Source organism: Seriola lalandi, unplaced genomic scaffold (genome assembly GCF_002814215.2).
Source record: "Seriola lalandi dorsalis isolate HSWRI2012SDOR001 ecotype SW California unplaced genomic scaffold, Sedor1 jcf7180002054522, whole genome shotgun sequence".
In the NCBI taxonomy this organism is placed as follows: domain Eukaryota; kingdom Metazoa; phylum Chordata; class Actinopteri; order Carangiformes; family Carangidae; genus Seriola; species Seriola lalandi.
The window spans coordinates 992,157-1,014,103 of NW_019525075.1; the positions used below are offsets into that span (position 1 = coordinate 992,157).

Genomic DNA, 21,947 nt, shown 5'->3' on the forward strand with positions numbered 1-21,947 from the left:
GCCTAGTTAGCAGCAGAGTTGATCAATTCTACAGTCTCTTGCTAAAATAACCTTCTGATAAGCATCCAAATACTCAAGATTAACCAGTAACCAGTGTATAAACATGTATAAAATGGAAAAGTTCAGGGTCAGTGTACACGGTTTGTTTTGAGTCTGGTTTGAACACATTTCCCAGGAGTGAGGCAGATAGGGCTTTTGTATTTAGTTCACCATTATGTGGTAAAACCAGTCGAGCTGCTATGCGTGTGTGTGGTTGTATTTCATCTGGGATTGTTCTCCCTCGAGTGCATTACTAGTGCAGATGGAAGTGAGTGGATTCTTTTGAGCAGAAGTGATAAACTTGTTTGTCATGGCACAGTTTACTGGGAACCACAAAGGAAGGAATCCATGCCAAATCCATGTAACAAGAAAAGCAACATATAATACATTTCTGCTAACGAGCCAGCTGTAAAGTGCCATCACTGTTTAGAAAGCAGGCCTGTTTATAAAACTGCTTTAATCCACTGTGCAAAGGTGGAGTCGTGTTTTGATGAAAAAGTATTTGTGAACTTTGATCCATCAAGGTTGTGCTGGTTACACAGTAATGAGGGAGTTTTAATGGTGGCCTTTAATATGATAAGGGACTGTGCTGAGACTAAATCAGAGATAGACGAATGGAAAGAGAGAGAGGGAGAGAGGGAGGGAGAAAGAGAGAGAGAGGGAGGGAGGGAGAAAGAGAGAGAGAGGGAGGGAGAAAGAGAGAGAGAGGGAGGGAGAAAGAGAGAGAGAGAGAGAGAGGGAGGGAGAAAGAGAGAGAGAGGGAGGGAGAAAGAGAGAGAGAGAGAGGGAGAAAGAGAGAGAGAGAGGGAGGGAGAGGGAGAAAGAGAGAGGGAGGGAGGGAGGGAGGGGCATCTCTTGAGTCAGGTCTCTGACATGTTCTCATGACTCACACTTCCAGACTGTTTTGACAAGGTGTGGAGCTGAGTTTCCTGTGGAGAGGAAACATTTCAAGAGCTAAACACAGTAGGTAACCTAGATGATATTCCTATGGGGGTAATTTGATACAATTTCTAATGTTACATTAATTATACACATCTCATAGCACTGTTTGCTTGCGTCATGCCTGAAGGTGTGTTAAGAAGGGGCTATTCAGTTCCCAGTCATTGCTTCTGCTAAGGGATTTGTGAACTTGACACATCAAGTCAGTCTTATACCAGAAAACTATTGGAGATAGTTTGCTTTAAGTTTTATTCACAGCAAAGAAAGAGCTGTCAAAGAAAACCTACTCCGGCAGTCATTTACAGTAAGTCTCTTTCCCCCCCAGGCAATAAACAAAGGTGAAACCCAGGTAGTGTCCACAGCAGCTTGTCACGATTCACTGATCGCCATACAATTGTGCAGTTTCTTCCAGGATATTATCATTACGTTTATCTCTAACCGAAAGTCATGATGGGGAGGAAGACTCTGGACTTGTTAAACATTTTCACGCTGCTCTTGGAGAGAAATACGTGCAGACACCGGCTGTAGGACTCAAACCTTTCTGAGTGACCCGAGACAACATGTATCTACCTGGATGGTTCATTTGGTGGGTTTCACTGACCATACCCATGTCAGCCTGTGGTTTGGAGGTTTCTGGACATGACAGCGATGAAGTCATTTGCTCACAGGTACTGTAGTGCACACTGCTTGGATACACTGAAGCAGATATTTCCTGTGCTGCAGTACAGATTACACTTTTAATTTCCTGTCAATATGCACGTACACTGCTCTGACATTTTAATTTCCCTTCTCACTGATTTAGTGTTTTATACTCAAACAGTTAATAAAAGCAGGCAAAGGGTTTTATAGCCACCTACCATCTGCTCACAATATAGGGCTGTTGTATGTACATTAATCCCCAATATTGGCCTCTGAACAGCAAATTTTTGCTCTCCAGACTGATTGAGTAAAATGTAAAACAGTTTTTCCTGTCAAATGTTGCTTCTTTTAAGGGTCTCTCTGAATGCACCATGAAGGATGAGATACCCTTTCTGCTGGAGAATGATGCTGTGGATGTTCTAAACCTAACGGCGTATTTCAAGCTCTGCTCAAAGAGCAGCGAGTCTTGTACATTATGTCTGGTGATAGACATGGAGCTCCACATCCATCCCGATAACGACACGGAGGATGAAGAACACTCTGGGCTTGATGGGGAGGATTACAGTGAGGTGATGAGAGATCCAAAAGGTATAAACTAAGACTACATGCAGCCCACTGTCATGTCATTACTTGCTATTAAATGACCGTACTAACGGTTTTGTATGTTTGAATCCATTATCCAATCCACTGATTGGTCTTTGTGTTACTGTGAACCATCTCCCAAAGTCTACCACAGGTTTTTTAAGTGATTTCCTGACATCAGGACGGCTATTGAATTCCTTTTATTTCAGTAATGTGTGAAAATCAATTTGCAGAGACTTTCAATTTGCTTGTAAAAGGCAACCCATCACAGTGAAGAATTACTCTACTCTTCTTCTCTACTGTTTGTCAAAGTTATAAACGACAATGTAGTTAATGTAGTTACGAGCGGAAAGTCTTTTTAACACCATCCAAGATCTGACAGTGAGCTGTAAAAGAGTAGTGTTGTGGGATGTTGGGAAATCGTTACTGGAAGAATGAATGAGCGCAAACATGGAAGTTGATTGGAAAAGGATCATGTAAAAGGAATGTGAAGAGTGGGTGTAGAAGTGAATTTGAAGTACTTTTCTGACAGGTAAAATTACCTTTTCTGTGGCCCTCATCTCTGACATGTTTTTCTCTGTGTTACAACAGCCTCTGTGACAGTGTGTTACAACACACCGTCTACCATACCCACATGCAAGAAGGTGGAGTTCACGGTTAATCACGCAGCTCTTACGCAACAAAACCAGGCAAAGGTACAGTAGAGTACTGGATTATAAGCTCTGTGTTGTCAGTGGAGATATAGTGTGTCACTTCCACCCAGCTTGTCTTATAAACTCTGTGTGTATGTGTGTGTGACTTCTGTAGGTGTCCATGGTGATTACTGAGCCACCTGGGGTTTCCTTCAGCACTAAAGTGTTTGTTTATCCTCATGAATTGCTACATCTAAAACAAGAAGTTATCGCTCCTTCTCTACATGAAGGTAAAGTTTGGTCTTTCAGAGGTTGAGAAGTCAGAAGTGTCTGCTACAAATATGGTAACAGTGTGTGACACATACTGTATCTGTCCTCAGTGTGTTCCCAGAAGCTGAAGAAATGTGTGAATCAGTGTCGTGGTAAGAAAAAAGAAAAAAATCCTCCACATAACACATTATTGGTTTTCCTTGTGACGTTTTGTATTTGTATTCGTCTTTCGGCAATAAACCAGTTATTCTTCTCCTCTTTTTCAGTGCCTAAAATCAATATTACAATTCACGAAGACATGAAATACGTGGAGCTGCTGTTCGATGGCAACAATAACAGCGTCCCCTCTGTGTGCGTCCAGTATGAGCAGAACGGGACATGTCAGGTCAGTGTTGTTGGTGCCTAAATCTGGTGGCTGTTACAGTTTGTTATTTGTTTGGTGCAGAGGTGGAAGAAGAGCTCAGATCCTTTACTCGAGTAAAAGAAACAAAACCACAATGTAAAAATACTCAGTTATTAGTGAAATTTGACTTCTGTGTTAGTACAGATATTATCAACTAAATGTGGTATATGTGATCATTGCAGGATGGCTCTTTTCAGAATACTACATTATTATAGCATCGTATTATTATTATTTCTGCATCACTAGACGGGATTTATTTATTGTAGCTTGTGGAGGTGGAGCTGAACTTTAACACTGTTGGGTAGTTTAAGGTCATATTTCAACGTTTTGGGAAATACGCTTTAATCTATTGCAGTTCCTTGTATTTTATAAGATAATCATATGTCACTGTGTATAAAATCCATATTTCTAAAGTAACAAATAACTGCAGCTGTTAGATAAATGTAGTAAAAAATTGATTTCTCTCTGAAATATGACTTTATAGAGTTGGAACAAGAAGAAAATCCCACTCTATTCTGTGACCCACTGCATGTGTCTCCAGGTACTTTCACTTACGCATCATGATGGGTTACTTAAAACAAATCAACAGAGCTGTGTCCTGCACAGATTTAAATGACTGTCGTGTTTTGGGTTTTTAGGCATGGTATAATCAGAACTACGTGCGCGCTCAAAGCTGCCCCTTCAGAAACACGGGTGAGAAGATTTATAGTCTCTTCTTCAGTTTCACTTGACAGGGTGAACAATGGGTAGTTAACCATTGGTATGCTGCTGTTTCCTGTATGTCTACTCCAGATCGATCCCACAGGAACGTGTGGGAGAACGTGTCAGTGTCTGTAAGCCATGGTCACTCCAACCACTATGGCTCGATGCTGCTGTGGAACATATCTGCCCCCTGCAGGCTGGAGGGTGAGGTGTGGCCCTGTCACAAAGAGAACAGCTGCAAAGAGATGAAGGGCCTCAGAAAACAGCTGGCAAATGGCAGTTGGAGACAAAACAGCAAAGGACTCTGGGTATGGAAACCATAGTGAGCCCTGTACCCCTCATTTTAACTTCTTTCCCACTTTTATTTCCAGTTGAGTGCTTTGAGTTTGGAAAAATCATCATATTCCACACTATCTAGTATCACATATATATTCTGTCTCAGCTTGTTTCAACACTTAATTGAAGCTCTATGATGTATACACTGAGCAAAACATCCATGTTTTTATGGCTGTACCATTGAATAAAATATTCCAGATGCCTTGTGCAAAATTTTATATACGTTTCACATAGTTGGATTCACTATCATTTAAAACAAATTTCTGGTGGAGGGACGACTGTTCGGCTGCACAGAATGTTTAGGAAACTAATAAGAGTTACAACTGTGTCCTCCTCAGGAGAAAACAGGGGCGTTTGAAGACATAAACCTTCAGCTCTCACCATGTGTTATGGTAAAGTATTCTCAACAGTCAGACAGAAAGTCATAGGGTATAAATTCCTGAAGCTGAATAACTGAATAACTCAGTCATGTTTATTTATTTGTGCAGGTGAAAGTAAAAGGAATGGGACGTGAGTTGGGTCCGTTCTGCTTTACTAACAGTAAGTCTGACACACTTTATTGATATAGAAACTGATATTGGTTGGGAGATGATTTACTGTATTCAGCTAATGTACAGTACCTGATATAAATTGGGTTCTGTTTTGTGGTCCTTGCAGCTGACAGGTGGCGCTGGAGTCTCCTGGTTGTCGGTGTTGTGCTGCTGGTTTTCTTGGCTGTGCTCTTATTTTATTTACATCACGATTTTGTCAAGAGTAAGTTTTTTTCTTTTTCTTTTTGGATCACGTGTGCTAAATATGTAAGAATACCAAGAAAAAAAAAACTGCAGTACATGAAGCAGACAGAGCAGTGTTTAATTTCTCTGCTCTGGATTTGGTAACTAACTCACAATAAAAAAATGTGTCGTCCAACTTGAATGGTATTTCCTCAGGGGCTTACCACAAAGGCTCCTTTCATTCCCCTCAAAGACCAAATCTTGTTTACTGGTTGTGGGGATTGTTCATAAAGTATGCATTCTTATGTGCATTTTACCCACACATATGTGCTGTACATGTATATTTACTCTTAAGTTTCTAACTTTTCTAGAATGGGTGTGGAGCTGGCATCATGGCGGATTTGTGAAGAGTAAGTTTTTTTTTTTCTACATTTCCTAAAAAATACATTAAGTCATGTTGGAACAAGCCAACTCTCTGACATTCATGTTGTTTTCCCTGTTCAAAGTCAGCAGAAAGGGTCACGTGGTGCTGCTGAGCCCCCCAGATTTGGATGATGGTCTTTCAGATTCAGTTTGTCGACTCGGCTCTCTGCTCTGCAACAAAGGCTTCAATGTATCTGTGGACCAGTGGAGCAGGAAGGAGCAGTGCACTCTGGGGCCTCTGCTGTGGCTGCACTCAAAGCTACTGGAGCTGGACAGCCGGGGGAACCGAGTTGTGGTTGTTTTGAACCGCAAAGCCATAGAGAGAACGGAGGAATGGATGCATCAGTACGAGGAGGTTATCAAGACAAAGGGGGAAGACAAGGGTCTCCCTCAGATGTGTTCCCCTTACTCTGACCTGTTCACAGCCTCCCTGTGCATCATTCATGCGGACAAGCAGCTGGGCAGGGCTGGAGAACGTTTTCTTCTGGTAAAATTTGACTCTCATCCGAGCAGTGACAGGAATCTACCAGAGCTTCTTCAGGGGCTGCCTCTGTTCCAGCTTCCCTTTCAGACTCAGGCACTCCTAACTGAGCTAACTGTGGGACACACTGGGACATCAGGTGGAAAGACATGGACACGGTGGAAATGGGGCGGCTCATATGTATGGAGTTCAAAGACTAAAGAGGGACAAAACCAGCAGAGGGCATCACTATATAACCTTGGAGTTGAGAAAAACTTGGAGACAAAACCCTTAAAGCATCCATGAAGGACAAGTTCATCCAAGTCATGGATGAAATAAAGATCTGACATTCTTTGGCAACAACCTATGTTGTGGTTGTTGTCAACAAATCCCATTAAAAGACCCAAATCAACAGTGGATGATTCTACCTCTCAGTACTTTCAAGGCCAGATGTGTCCACATACAGTGGCAAGAAAAAATATATGAACCCTTAGGAAGGACCTGGTTTTATGCATTGATTGGTCAGAAAATATGATGTAATCTTCCTCCATCCTGTGTCTTTAATGAAACCAGTCATTAAACATTCATAGTGCTGGTGGAAACTCTGGACCATTATTTCTACAGAATAGCTTCAGCTCAGCCGTCTTCTGTCTGTTGTCAACATTTCTCTTTAGGTCATTCCACAGCGGCTCTGACTGGGTTAAGGTCTGGACTCTGACCAGTAGCCACAGAACTGTTGTCTCCATTAATAGACAGTTTGTCTAAGGGTGGACTGAGGAATATTTTTTACTCTTTGACATGACTCTGTGACCCGTTCCAGCTTTATGCAAATCAACAATTCTTGTTTGTAAGTTTTCTAAGAAGTCTTTTTTTACAAGTCAAAGTAGCTCTAACCCACACCACCTCCAATCTCCAATTAGCTTTTGTTTATGCCATTAGCCGAAGGGTTCACATACTTATTCCAGCCTACACTGTGAATGTTTGGTGTTTTCAGTATGGACATAAACAATACAATGATTTAGATGTTATTAATTAAAAATGATTGCGTGTGTTCATACTTGAAACTTTGATGAAGATTTGACCATATTTTATTAATTTATACATGAACAGAGGTGATTTCAAAGGGCTTACACTTACTTTTTCTTGCCACTGTAAGATTTGAATGAATTTCCTATGACATCTGGGCACTGGGCAGTTTTAAGCAAACATTATGCAAGCAGGAGTAAGTAGTGCATCTGTTTAGGTCTGTTCTAAGCTGAGGATTTGATGCATTTGTGAGTATTAAGTGCAGTAGGATGTGTATGACGGCCTCACAACAAGCTGCAGTGCCCATGTTTTGTGTACTGGAGGAACATGTCACATGTCAGTGTAACAATGTGGCTCACTGGTGTCTTTTAAGTTGTTTTTGGACAACAATGGAGCTGTATGGCACAGAGGAATAAGCTACACCAGTCATTAAGTTAAATTATCAATTCATTGTTTGTTTTGGCTTTTTTCCCACTGAATCTGGTGATTATATTAAAAATATAAATTTATAACAAGTCATATCCTTTAAGCTGCAAAATGTTTAACCTAAAATCCTTCAGACTAAATATGTCCATGTAGGATTACTGTACGTCTGTGCACACTTGTCTATAAATAAATGTGCTTATTTCTGTGCGTGGCAGATCCCGAGTTGTGATTGGTCAGCTTTAAAATGTGCGGGGCGGTGGATGTGATTGGTGTAGCCCAGTCTCGGTTTACGCTCACAGAGAAGCGCTTGTTACATGCTGCGTTACATTCTGGCGTGGCGGTGCTATGAGGCTGATACGTGCCCCGCTCGTTCGGGATGTTTGGGTTACAGTCTGTCACATGGGCGACTCTCTAGTGAGCTGGAACAAGTGCGTCTGCGGTGGTTGAAACTTTACTACTCCAGAGTCAGGCGACGCACTTGAAAGAGGTAAATAAAACCAACTAACCATCTCTAGATTTTGTTTTAAGGTCGACGTTAATGTTTGTTGACTGCTCCATTGTCAGATTTAGATTGATTTGTTGTAAATTTAGAAATATAATAACAGTAAATAAAATGTAAATGTAGGTAAATGTAGTGAAGTAAAAAAAATACATATTTACATTTTAAATTTAGTGAAATAGTATTAAGTGGAAGGAAGGAAGTGGAAATTCTACCTGGGTACTTGACAGTCATACATAATCTCAAGGGTGATGGGATATAAGATAAACTGTATTTTGTCTCAAACATGGAGCTTGTTTTATCCCTTCTATACTTATTTTGACAGCAGTCTGTTCTTAGCTATTATGCTCACAACTTGCAAGCATCATTTAACAGACCTGGATGTGATATTTTGGAGGAGATAAACAACTTTATCTTCTGGAGCAGATGGGAGTAAGGATGCTTCATGGGAACCTGCTGCAGGCTGCTTGGCTGTGTTGTCTGTTGGCGGTTCAGGTGCACAGCTGTCCTGGTACCTGCAGTAAGTGTTCAGGCCCAGAGAGTGACCAGTGTGAGGAATGCAGAGCAGGGTGGACACTCCATAATAACACCTGTGTAGGTACTGTATGCAGAGCTTTGTGTATGAGTCTTGAACTCCCTATATACTGTATATTGATATGACATAAGACAAGGAGAATTATCATCGGGTACATATATATGTTTTGAATATATGTTTTGTTTTATAGACATTGATGAGTGTGGCACTGAGCTGGGAAACTGTCCTTCCAGCAGCTACTGCTTCAATACTGAGGGGTCCTTCGAGTGCAGAGGTCAGTGGGTCAGGGTCTGAAAAGCACTGTATGTTTTCATGTCTTCAGACTGTTTTTTTTGTCCAAAACCCACGGAGAAATGCAGAAAATCTTTAGATTCATGAGGCTGTAGAAAAAGAAATGGCTTAAACAGTATTTCAAAAAGTTAATAAAATTGTTTTCCAGTGTCACCTTGGGACCAGTTGTACCACTTTTCAAGATACAGTACAATTATGTACACGTCTTACAGCTTTTAAAAGAATGTTTAAAACTTGCTGATAACACAACACAGTCTGTAAATGAAGATATTACATGATCACTCTCTTTCCTCAGCCTGTGACTCGGCCTGTGTGGGTTGTATGGGTAGCGGCCCAGCACGCTGCAGGAAATGTGCCTCTGGGTACAGACTGACAGGGTCCAAGTGTATGGGTAATTACGAATTAGAGATCATTTTTAGTATTATTTCATTAGCATGTATCAATCCTGTGTTTCTGAGGAACAGCAGTAATCTACAAGTCTCTAATGAGATTATGTCACATGTCACATTTGCTCAGACGTAGATGAATGTAGTGACAGAGTCCTCGCCTGCCAAGGCCTGGATGAGATTTGCACCAACACAGACGGCTCTTTCCGCTGTGACTGTGCTAAAGGATTCAGCCGCAAGGACAGTGTTTGTGTGAAGAAGCAGCTGCCCAGTGAGTCTCAACATACACACAGAAGGATGTTTACACCCACACCTAACACCTAACCTCACTGCAACCACTCACACATCCATTTCCTCCTGTAGGTTCTGAGGAGAAAGGTCTGTTTGAGGATATCCAAGATGATGAGGTGGAGGTGCTGCAGCAGATGTTCTTTGGGGTGGTGATTTGTGCTCTGGCCACACTGGCTGCTAAGGGAGATTTGGTCTACATGTCTGTATTCATGGGAGCAGTGGCAGCCATGGCCGGGTACTGGCTCTCTGACAGGGCAGACCGTTTGTTACAGGGCTTCTTAAAGGGACGTTAAAGTCCAAAACTGTTGCAAAAAGGACTTAAACATTTCATATGGTAGATGCACAAATGCTTATGCCACTGTTCAAGCAGGTAAATCATGTGCATTTGCTTGTACTATGGACAATATAAGTTATTGACATGAAAATATTTTATTTTGCTGTGAAAGATGTTCATTACTGTCACACTTCTCTGTCTGTTAGAGGAAATAATCATCATTGAACGACGACAGAAACACCATGAAAACTTTGACAAAAATGTCAAATAGAACCTTGTAATTCCAAGGGGACGTTGTTCCTGAGTTAAAGCGTTGCATAATGTCTACATGTGTTTCTGCAGAACATTATGATGTCACAGTGAAGTTGATCTTTGATCATTTTGGCATAAAATATCATCACATTTTATCCTACTAGACATTTGTGTTAATTGTGTCATGATTAGTGTATGAATTCTTGAGTTATGGCCAAAAATGTGTTTTGTGAGGTCACAGTGACCTTTGACCACCAAATTGTAATCAGTTCATCCTTCAGGCCAAAAGTGAATGTTTGTGCCAAATTTGAAGAAACTCCCTCAAGACGTTACTGAGACATTGTGTTCCTGAGAATGGGATGGACAGACAAAGACGGACAACCTGAAAACATCTGGCCACAGCTGTCAGCTAAGGCATAGAAATAAGTTTTCACTGACTGTCCAGCTGTTACATTTTCCTGTACTGAGCTGGAAATGAGCCATGATTGTTGATGATTATTTTTTTTTAACACCTGTCATTTGTAGTAGCCAAAATACAATGTTGCCAGGTCAGGCTTTAATGATGAAGAATTTACAGCATGAATTTAAATGTAGCTGTACAGGTATGGGTTCATAAAGCATGTAGTATAATATTTGACTCTGGTACTATGTTAACTACAATGTATTTATACTAAGGCTGTAACATGATGTAGAAAGATTTCTAATGTTAAAACCTCTTTTCTCCATGTGTGAATTTATATATATATAAACGCTGAAATAAATACTGTTAACACTCTTCATACTCAGGATTATTCTTGTTGTGCAGGCAGCCGCTGCTAATGACGTTATTAATGCAGGATAACTCGGCATCTGTCTTCATTACAGAATATTAAAAGAACTTTCTGATAATTTTTCTACAAAACTTGTGAAAATAGACAAAACAGTATCAATTATATGCACGTTGAAGTTTCAGTAATAAATGAATGTATCGTTATTGGAATAAGTTTCCAAATTAGCTGAATTATTTGGTATTCTAATCACGTAGTACGTTTTCTGCCGAGCATAGGCAGTTCCTAGTGGAGTACTCTACTACAGTAAAAAAAAAAAAGAAAAATATGAATAAGAAATTGAAACTAAACTTCACTTGCCAATGTGCCTGTTTGCATTTTACATCAGCATCACACCATGTTTGTGTTAGTATTAGAAAACTGTGAAGATTAAACTGATTTTAACTTTGCGAAGAAAATCACAAACAGAGACAGAAAGAAAGTCACCTTTATTTGATGGATATAAACAAGCTGGCCAACACTCAATAGTAATATTCTGATACAGCACATACAATAGCAAACTGGGGCACTGAGGACAGCCTCCTAGGTTTAAAAAACAGAAAACATTACAGAGTATCCATGCTTCATTCAAAACGTTTGCTCAATCTCGCTTTTTTTCTCTAGGGACTTCCTCTGATAAATTTTTTTTTTTAAATAGATTTTTCTCTTGTGCATTCATTACACACACAGTCACACACACACATACTGACACACAGACTACCCCAGAAAACAATAAATGCAGTTGTACACACATTTGCACGCACGCACACACACACACGCGCACACACACACACACACTTACACACACACGCTCTCACACACACACACACACTCATGTCTCTCTTTTCTGAATACATTTACACCAGCAACCCCGAAAACATGCTGCACTCTCACAAAACTGCACAGGCTGTCTACTAAGAGGACACAGTAAGTGAGACACACATCACTCTCAAACACAACATCACACCGTCACAATGCACGATGCAGATGCAATTAATGTATGAGGAATGATGCTTCATGGGAGATTAGCTCACGTTCACACAAGTAATCATTCAGCATGCTGGACACTCACATTTAACTTGTTCCTAGGTCTTTACTGTACAGCTCAAAACATTTACTTATACAAATAGTACAGTCTCAAACTGGCATATTCAATAAATAAAGCTAACTTAAATACAAAAATGAATAATAAAAAAGTAAACACAATATTTGTTTTATCAAACAAAAATGTTTCTGGCATTGGTCACAGTGATTTGTTTAATCCAAAATTTTTAGCGACATACAATAAAAGAAAAACAAACTGTATACAACAATAAAGTGAAAATGTATGTTAGGCTTTTCATACTTTTTTTTTGAAGGCCTTTTGAAAATTACTGGTGAATCTACAGGCCTTTCAACTCAAGTCCCTCTATACGGCTGCTTCTAGGCACAGATGCAGACTTGACTTCTTGACTCCACCTCACACTGAGTGTGATGTCAGTCATTCACAACCAGGATTAGTCTATAGTCTAAGCCCAGGAAACCAGCCCCAGCCTCTAAGCCTCGCGCCTCCTAAACCTTTTTGACACAACAGTTGAGAAATCGCTCTGCATAGAGAACAGGAGATTATCCTTACATCATCACTTTCAGTTGGCACATTATGTAAAAATCAGCATGCATGGGCACAGTTGAAATGTTCCATGTTGTCTACCATGTAAATCATATATGCTATTTCATGGTAGGAGAACCCCCTACTTCAAGTATTCAGTAGATAAGGACCTGAAAATGGAGGATTCGTACTCCGCCCCCCTGATGGTGAAGTGAGAGGATTTTCGCTCCTCTGTCTGTTTGCATTGTCGTCCCTTTATTTTTATTTTTTTAATCTAAATCAGGACCTTTCTCTTAACATTTGTAAACACAAACACCAAAATTTCACACAATCTGTTGATTCTTGGTCAGTGACAAGAGCTGTTAAGGTTCATGGAGGAAGCAGACACGTAAAACATGAGACATGGATCACCTCCGTCTGTGAAGATGGGTTGGGCGGGTGGGGGGGTGGTGGAGAGACATTTATATACAACAATCAACACTTGGCCATATCAGGGAGACACACAAGCACCATGAGAGGGGGGGAGAGGAAGTGGGGATAGTAACAGTCTAATTAAATTTTCCGCTATACTGTAACAATGTGTGTTGTTTTTTCTATTTAAATCAGCTGTCACAGTCACATATGTCACCACTTCTGTTTACACGACGACGACGACAAACACGCGAAACAAATGCATCCCGACAGAGTCACTCAAACCTCCACTTAGATGTTAGTAGTGATAGTCCTCACTCACAAGTGCAAGTTTCTGACTGCTGAGTGCAGCAGACATAATCTCATTGCTACTTATGTGAGCTGCAAAATTCCATGGTTTTTTTTTTTGTTTTTTTTTTTTGTTTTTTTTTTGTTCTTAGTTGTTACCACAGGCCAGGTGGTCTTCAACTGAGTGGTTTTCACATTTAGAGAGGAATGTAATAATGTCATCTTTTCGAGACTTCTAGATATATTTGGATACACTTCTCTATTTCCCATAAACTGTTCTAAAGCTCTTATGTATTTTTTCTTTTGGGCTGTCCTGTATTTTCAGACAGGGAATGTTACTTGCTGCTGAGGGGTTTTCTCACAATGTACAAATCAGAGGTAAAATCACACCACTCAACACTCTAAATAAGACATCTCTCTGACCTCAAGCCAGTTAGAAAAATAACCATGAAGAAAAAACATATAGTATCTCGTCAGTTTGAAACAATTTTCTGACCACATATAGACACACTCTATAGATTTCTCTCTATATGTATAATATATGCATATCTATCATATATGTGTACAGTTTTTACGAGGCACAGGCCACCTTGTTGAGAAGGAGAAAACAAGTCACTATGTTTGGGGAGGTCACACAGACTACTGGTGGAAGAGTACAAGGGAGAGGGGAGCAGGAGCATACTGTAGGTCAGAGACTCCGGTGTCAATGGTACAAACAGACCTGCAGGGAAAACATCTATTGGACATCGCCTCCACTTCGTAGTCTATAATTTTATTTATATTAGCAGTATTCATAGAGGGAAATCTCCTCTGTGTGGGTCTTGAAGTGATTGTTGCTCACAAAGCCCCAATTGTCAAATCATATGTACAAAGTCTTTTACAGTTGTTTATGAAGCCCGTTGTGGGATCGAATCCCTCTACTGTAAAAGGACTAAAAGATGCTCTTGACCAGGTCTTCTGACACCATTTAGTTTGAGCACCAGCAAAAGCACCATTAGTAAAAATTCCTGCAACACAGAGGAGGTGCATAGGTGCATAGTCTCAGAAACTCAAAATACTCTGATGAACATTTTCTGACCACTCTCTTGGCCACTCTGATTGGATGGTTAATTACACTTTGATTGATAAATTTTAGTGAGGATGGGGAAATAAAAATGCATTCACTCTATGTTGACATCTGCATAGATTGATTGATTTTTTTTTGACTACTTCTGATTAAAATGAGGTAATATGAAGAGAAACATCAATGGCAACCACAGCCTTAAGGCCAAAACAAGCCCAGGAACTGGAGGGCCCTGCTCATGCAGCCAAGGAAACCCCTCGATGCTGCAGACAAGGCTAAAGGCGTACTAGCAGTCATCTCAAAGCTCTTCTGGTTGCCAACAAGAAATGACGACAAAAAAACCTAAAAGCATTCAAATCTGGTGTGTGTGGAACATGCGATTCTCAGGTTTGGGGGGAAAAAAGCAAGTAAAGGGACAATACATAATTTTTTTTTAGGGATGCTGAACATGAGGTTCTCTAGAAAGGGGTGATTTGGGGTATGATAAAGGTAAAAAAAAATTATTGGGTGCCACAACCAGGTGAATAAAACAAAAGAGACTCTGCACACTGAGGGTCATGATAGCCAGGCAGAGGGGTCAGATGTCACCAGGTGGGGTCAGCAGGGCAGTGAGGATCGAGAAACCATGACATAGTCAAGCAGGGGAGCCAACCAGAGCCAGAGGAGTCAGTCAGGCAGGTGAAACAGACAGCAAGACAACCATGATCTTGAACCAACTAAAAGAAAAAGGATGAGGAAAATAAAAACTGGGCTGGCAGACAGTCATGAGATTTCTGCTGTGAGGATCAAGAGGGCGTTGTCGGTCTGAAGCAGGTGACAGACAGGTGAGGTGACCTCTGTGAGACCTCTGATGAAGGGCTGCCATGTTGATCACATGCCTGTTCAAACTAACAATCTGACACAGAGCACTTCAACATCTGCCTCTTTCTATCTAATTCAGTCCCGCATCTGTGATTTGTACGGAGAAAGTGGCCGACATCTGCTCCTGTTCACACGAAGAAGAGGTCCCAGGTCACCCTGAGCAGAAAATGAAGAAGAGCATAATTTAAACTCAGATGTCATACAAATATCATAGTATAGTAAAACATCAAAAATGTCATACAAATGTCATATAATAGTAACTCATCCAAAATGTCTTAAATTGTCATATTATAGTAAGACATCAAAAATGTCATAAAATGTCGTAGCATGGCAAGACATCAAAAATGTCATAGTCATAGTATAGTAAGCAACTATCAGATGTTTTGATGTCTTTGTGTGAAAGGCGTGAAATTACCTGCCCAGCTGTCAGCCTCCCCACATGACCTGCACACCTGAGCGCACCTTCCTCTTTCCCGGAAAATAAACAAAAGTCCCATTGCTGAGTGCTGATTGAGTGGAGATAACAAATGTTTGGTTGGGTAGTAGTGTTTCAACATCATGGCATGGCTGTGCTCTTCCAGTAGTGACTGAATCATCTGAATGCAAAAGAAAAAGATCATGTCATGTCATGCAGCTTTTTAGTTTGTTACAAAACATAAGACACAGGAAACTGAGAATCGTAAAGTGGAAAAGTATATCCAAAAAAAAAAAAATCTCACCCCTCAAAACAACATTAGAGCTTTGGTTGTCACAGCAAGGATTATGCCCAAATGCCCTCCTCGTCATCCTGTTGTTGGCAGTGTTGCAGGCCCAACAGGACCGATAAGCATGAAGAGAAGAAAGTAAACAGAAACTGGAGTAAAAAATATCATTGGCACAGCAGGATGCTGTGTGAAAGAAAAATAAGCATGCTCAGAATCACAGAAAGTATTAATATGCAAAATTAAACTATAGTGCTTAGCACAGAAGCTTTGGCAAAGATCTTACATGGCTATACTTTGAACTGCGTGGATTTCTATCATCACGTGAAAAAGTGAGTGTTGATTTCTATGGCAGTTTTTTAACTTTTTATAATTTGTCTTGGAAAAATATAAAAATCAAAGAGCAAGCAGTTGACATTTGTTATAGTTCTCAAAGTTTGAGACCTCCAAAAGTACTAAAATAAAACCCCTGTTCTTTAGTTTGCAACGTTGCCTTTCTCTCTATACCACTGGCAACACTGTGCTATCGTAAAGTGGCTGATCTGACAATACTTCAGCTGCAAGCTGCACGTGTTAATGGTGTTGAAGTTACTGCTGAATTTGGTGGGACTTTTAACAATTGTAAAGGGAATAACATGGCGAGACATCTGACCTGGTCCGGGGAGGGGCGGTGACCAGCATGTGGGGGTCCTCGGGCTGGCCCTCCACGGTGATGGGGCGACGGGTGACGTGGATGCTGGGTGTGGTGTGGATGCTGCGGGTGCTGAGGATGCTGGGGATGCTGGGGGTGCTGGGGGTGCTGGGGATGCGGATGCTGGGGGTGTGGTCCTTGTTGGGGAGGACCGTGCGGGTGTTGAGGGTGAGGGTGCTGCGGAGGGGGATGTCCATGTGGGTGCTGAGGCATGTGCTGTGGGTGCTGTTGGTGAGGGTGTTGAGGTTGTGGGGGACGTGGGTGCTGTTGGTGTTGGGGAGGTTGTTGGGGATGCTGAGGATGCTGCTGGGGGTGCTGTGGATGAGGAGGGTGAGGGTACTGCGGTTGTGGCTGCTGAGCGTGCGGGTGCTGTTGAGGGGCCTGCGGGTGCTGTGGATGCTGTGGATGCTGAGGATGCTGAGGATGCTGAGGATGCTGAGGATGTTGCGGATGTGCGGTGTGTGGATATGGAGTCTGCTGGGCGTGGGGAGGGTGGGGGTACTGGGGCTGGGGCTGAGGCTGAGCATGTGGGGGCTGAGGCTGGGGGTGGTGAGGACCATGTGGATGATATTGCTCATCTTCATAGTTGTCGGCTATTAGCTTCATTCTGCTTTGTGTCTGTAGGAAGAGGAAAGTGGTTAGTGCTTGATCATCTGCAGCTGTTAAACAGAACATTATGCCATCATAATATACATGAAGAGACCAGATGATCAGTGCCAGAACTTGATTTGAGTCTTAAAGGCATACTTTTAAATCTCAAGTTTTGACCAGGTGAACACACCTTGAATATTACATTAATGGGCCAACAAATTGAATAGATTTGACCTCAGCTATGTAACAAACTTTTATTGGAAAATATTTAAATTTCATGTTAATGGCCAGAAAAGTTAATGCCATTTCCGTGCAGTTGGCAAATTTGTAATCTGATTTGGGCTTGACTGGATGTGACTTAATTGCCCCCCAAAAAACATAGCAGCTCTGACTCATGCGGCAAAATTATGAAATGCTATATTTGGGAAAAGTGCCAAAACTGAAAGTACCAAAGAGGCTCAGTGGCCATGTGTATGTACAACTCCCCTGTAGATGAAATGGAAAAAATGGCTAGTTGCCTTGTGCTATATTTTTCATACTGATTAATGTTGCCTTGGCAACAAGTTAGAGTGCAAAGAGATTTCCTTGACATTGTGCTGCAGTACTTACGTGTTGTTTGAGCTGGTGCATCAGTTTGTCCCGGTCCCTCTTGAGGGTCAGCACCTCATCCTGGGTCTTCTTTTTATTAGAGGCAGACAGTTCCAGCAGTGCAATATTAGCATCTTTCTCACTGATGGCTGCCAGCAGAGCCTGTTGTCTGAAGAGCAAAAACAAGATCAGGGCATCAGCACTTATATTCTATCAAACAGAGAGAAAAAAGATTAAATAAATGCTATATTGTTAAGCCATTTTTGAAGCTCTATTAACTAAAGAACTGTAAGTCAAACTGCATCAGTTCACCTGTTCAAGTGCCAGAGAAGCTACTTCTGGCCAGGCTCCAGCTTTAAAGGAGCCAGATGATGATTGATGCCACAAGACACTCAAAACTCTGATTGCTTTGTTCTCCCCTCAAGGATGACATTAAATTAGCCTCACAACTCACAAGATGACATTTCTCATGCTCCCTCCTCACTCTGAGACTTTAAAGGATTAGTCTGATATTTTCGGAATGCGCTTATTTGCTTTTGTGCTGAGAGTAAGATGTGAAGATTGATCCCACTCTCACGTCTGTCTGTTAAATACAAAGCTACAGCCAGTTGCCACTTAAAGATGGTGTGTAAAAATGACAAGTTGAGGTTTTATTTCTGTAAAATGTCCTCTGAGAATCAATAAGCCTGATCACACAAATAACAGGCCAAAAAAAGGACCAGCAAACTATGGGCGTGTAAACGCTGACACGACTTTAAGTTCAGCCAGGTCTTTTGGTATAAAATGAAGCATGAACTGCATGCCCTATTTCTAACCTCGATATTTTTCGATATTTTTTTAGTTAAGGGAGAAATTGAACTATGTTTCCAGACAAAAATAGAATTATCGCCTCTGTCAACCAGCCAAGTTGCAGCAGATATGGTCAAAATCTCTGAGTTAAAGCGCTGAATAGTGGCCAGAAGTGATTTTGCAGAACACTATGATGTAACTACTACTATTACTACTTTCATTATGATGTTTGAAGTTGACTTTTCACCATTTGGATATAAAATGTCATCACTTCAACATTTTATCCTATTAGATATTTGAGTTAAACTGTGTCATACTTAGTGTATGAATTTGTGAGTTATGGCAAAAACGAGCTTTGACCACCAAATTGTAATCAGTTCATCCTTGAGTCCAAATGAATGTTTGTGCCAAATTTGAAGATATCCCCTCAAGGCGTTACTGAGATATTGTGTTCACGGGAATGGGAGGGACAGATGGACGCAGAACCCAAAACGCCTCCGGGCCTGGCTGTCTCCAGCGTGGAGACATAAAAATCCCTTCATGGATTTGCCTCAAACACATTTAGAGAAGTGTCTTTGCAAGGCCAACGTCAAAGGTCACGATGACACTAACTTCATCTCCAGGATCTCCTCCAGCTGTTTCCTGCGCTCTTGTCTCATGTTGGTGAGGTGGGTGTCCCTCTCCTGCAGAGACTGCTGTGTGGAGGAGAGACGCTGCTTGGTGGCATCCAGCTCCTGCCTTGTCCTTTCCAGTGTGTTCATCAGCTCCTCCAGCTGATAGACAACAAACATTATGTAGGAACACACAAAAGACACATTGAAGACCCACATTTTATTACCCGGAGCTACACCATGTATCATAAGTGTTAAATGTTTTTCATGATTAAAATCTTCACCTTTAAGTGGTGGCCACTATCCATGGAGGTGTCCTTACGAGGGTCCTGTCCTAAGCCTTTCTTGTCCCCTTGTGGTCCCAGTTTGATGTTTGAACCCTTCTTAGTCTGGTCTTTGCCTCCTTGTCTGTAAAACCACAACACTTCAAGGTCATTTTCTTGCAAATAATCTTTTCATATCCGATTCTGTAGTTAAAGTGTACCCATATACCACAACAAAAAACATCAAACACAAACAAGTACAACAAGTGTAGTAGACATTCATGTCAGGTGCATTTTGAATGAGACTTATTTCAAAATAGTACCAGTCATGAGATCACCACGACAGCAACAAGACATGAGCCTCACAAATGAATTGTTAGCTTCATGTTAACATGACAGTGCTGAGATGACTCACAGGTTTAAGCACCAGAGTTAGCATGGGGTAGGTAGAGATGGGGGCACGATGGGGGCAGGGGCATTGCTTACCTTGGAGCTAGACTGCAGATGGGGAAAGGAAAAGGTAGAAGAGAAAGGGGCGATGGGACAAGTGGACATTGAAAGCAGGAGACGAGAGCACACACAGGAAAAAGTAAAGAAAGAGACATTAGAACCAGAACATAAAGAAACAACCACAAGAAAATACAGAGGACCCAGAGGAGATCACAGTGTGTTCACTGACTACAAAGGAGCCTGTGACAGCTGCTGCTCTGCAGCCTGACACAGCTAATGCAGGATGCACCTTCTCTGAGAACATAGAACTATGTGCATCTGCTGCCAAGCCTGGGAGTGGCAGACATGCAGTCAGTCAGGCAAAAATCAGCCGGGCAAAGAAAAGAGGTGAGGAGCACAGGTTTAAGTGCCGAGCAAAAGGAGGGGAAGCCAACAGTGGTTTGACCAAGTGGGCGAGAAGTAGTGAGCTAGCGAGAGAATCAGTTATGGATGCAGGGTGGTTCAGACAGAAGAGACCCGACTGAACCGACACAGTTCAGGAACAAGGGTTCAGTCAAGATCCTACCTACTACAGCACCTCACTCACTGAGCGCGTGTAGACCTGGAGCACAGCAGCTCTATTCATGCAGGCCACTAGGCTGATCATTTCCCTTAGTGTCTGGTAGAGCAAGCTAGGCAGGGCGGGGTGGGGGCAGGTTGGGCAGGGAGAGCGGGAAGGTGGGCATCGGGAAAGACCACTTGAGAAGAGAGGGGCTGTCAGGTTCTGTTACTGGGATGATATGAAGGTGCGAGGGTGACTGAGAGTTACAAATGAGGAGGGTACAGATGGGTGGCTGGAATGAGCAGGGGAAGCGTGCTCATGGCAGGAGGAGGCTTCAGCTCTAAGTACAAAAAACTTCTTACATACAGTAAGCTACAACACACAGCCACACCAAACACCACAAAAAGACACAAACGGGTGTATGTGTGTGTGTCTGTATGTGTATTAGTGTGCAAGATATTTCAGCAAAGGACATAAGGAGGTGTAGCATGTACAGTATAACAAACTAAAAAGTACAAAAGAAGCAAGAGCAGTTGGGAAAATCACACCAAGTTCACCATACTCTACACAAACCTCTAATAATACATAGCACAGTGTAGCATTCACAGTATTACTTAGTATCAATTATCTATATACAGGTGCACATTTTTAAAGGGGCTTTCAATTACAAATGTGAATTGTTTTACTGTGTAAATTGTGAAATTTGGTTCCAGGGTGGCTGAATCCTTGGTGTGATCATTTTAACCGTTTGACTTCATCATGCATCATTACAGAAACAGGCCACAGCAGGAACAACAGTGTGAAGTAACGCTTACTGTTCAGGGACTCAAATGACTATCACAGAATATATGCCTAGACATATATTTCAAACTTTATGACCAGATGCTTAGCACTTATTCATTAGCTGAGGTAAAAACCTTAATCTTTAAGGTTTGTACATCATATTGAATTTTAGTATTGAGACCCATACAGTACAATTAATCTTACTCTATATGGTGATTTAATTTGTAATGTGATTTATCATACAGAACAAAATCTTTGTTTGACTTTAAATCCCCATTCTGTCATCAGGGCTGGTTGTCATATGCAGTTGAATAAATACACATGCAGTAAAAATTCTCTCTCTCTCTCCACACACACACACACACACACACACACACACACACACACACACACACACGCACACACATAGATCAAAAACCATTCATGACACATAGGCATAGAGCTACCATTAAGCAAACACATGCTGCAGAAATAAAAGCAAAACATGAATCCAGGGATCTTTGTATCATGTGCTCAGATACAGTAATGACACCATGTGCTAAAAACAGAGCTTGTCACTCTGATACAAAGATCTGTGAATCCTTCAGACAGCAGGCAGACCCAGGCACACAGGTGAAACCAGTTGCAGTCGCAGCAGTCGGAGACTTTAACCACGCAGCCGAGCTGAAGTGCCAGGGCAGAGCACTCACTTTCCCAGGAAATCCCACACCATGCCCCCTATCTGCTGGGGAGCAGCGGACACAGAAGGGAGCGGGTCAGGGGGAGCTCTGCCACCGGGGCGAGGGGTGGGGCGAGGGGCAGAGG

General features: G+C 41.7%; 3 protein-coding genes across 7 annotated transcripts in view; 2 read left to right on the forward strand and 1 right to left on the reverse strand.

Moving 5' to 3' along the window:
* Positions 1-892: 892 nt before the first annotated feature.
* On the forward strand, positions 893-7,797 carry il17rc (interleukin 17 receptor C). 3 transcript variants are annotated; one of them, XM_023414255.2, is made up of 15 exons: positions 893-1,002; positions 1,304-1,646; positions 1,971-2,205; positions 2,791-2,894; positions 3,007-3,121; positions 3,212-3,253; positions 3,368-3,486; positions 3,989-4,045; positions 4,143-4,197; positions 4,297-4,514; positions 4,881-4,934; positions 5,031-5,082; positions 5,200-5,295; positions 5,627-5,665; positions 5,762-7,797. In XM_023414255.2, exons 2-15 carry the CDS (start codon positions 1,539-1,541, stop codon positions 6,442-6,444), a joined length of 1,977 nt encoding a protein of 658 aa, XP_023270023.1. In that variant the 5' UTR covers positions 893-1,002; positions 1,304-1,538; the 3' UTR covers positions 6,445-7,797. The 3 variants fall into 3 exon arrangements, with proteins under 3 accessions (XP_023270023.1, XP_023270022.1, XP_023270024.1); XM_023414254.2 differs by having other exon boundaries at positions 901-1,002; positions 1,381-1,646; XM_023414256.2 differs by lacking the exon at positions 893-1,002 and adding an exon at positions 1,019-1,282 and having other exon boundaries at positions 1,381-1,646.
* A 141-nt stretch (positions 7,798-7,938) lies between these two features.
* On the forward strand, positions 7,939-10,893 carry creld1a (CRELD disulfide isomerase 1a). Its single transcript, XM_023414257.2, has 6 exons — positions 7,939-8,077; positions 8,516-8,687; positions 8,815-8,898; positions 9,211-9,306; positions 9,432-9,572; positions 9,665-10,893. Exons 2-6 carry the CDS (start codon positions 8,516-8,518, stop codon positions 9,883-9,885), a joined length of 714 nt encoding a protein of 237 aa, XP_023270025.1. The 5' UTR covers positions 7,939-8,077; the 3' UTR covers positions 9,886-10,893.
* A 4,750-nt stretch (positions 10,894-15,643) lies between these two features.
* The window catches only part of erc2 (ELKS/RAB6-interacting/CAST family member 2), a 37,760-nt gene continuing 31,456 nt past the window's right edge, over positions 15,644-21,947 (reverse strand). For 2 of the 3 annotated variants that reach the window (XM_087176031.1, XM_087176030.1), the window contains 6 exons: positions 19,391-19,514; positions 19,108-19,268; positions 17,728-17,875; positions 16,489-17,145; positions 15,855-15,922; positions 15,644-15,731 (listed from right to left, as the gene is read on the reverse strand). In XM_087176031.1, the coding sequence (XP_087032157.1) occupies positions 15,896-15,922; positions 16,489-17,145; positions 17,728-17,875; positions 19,108-19,268; positions 19,391-19,514 (1,117 nt within the window). In that variant the 3' untranslated portion in view covers positions 15,644-15,731; positions 15,855-15,895. Of the gene's footprint in view, positions 15,732-15,854; positions 15,923-16,488; positions 17,146-17,727; positions 17,876-19,107; positions 19,269-19,390; positions 19,515-21,832 lie in introns of all 3 variants that reach the window. The other variant, XM_087176032.1, reaches the window with a different exon arrangement.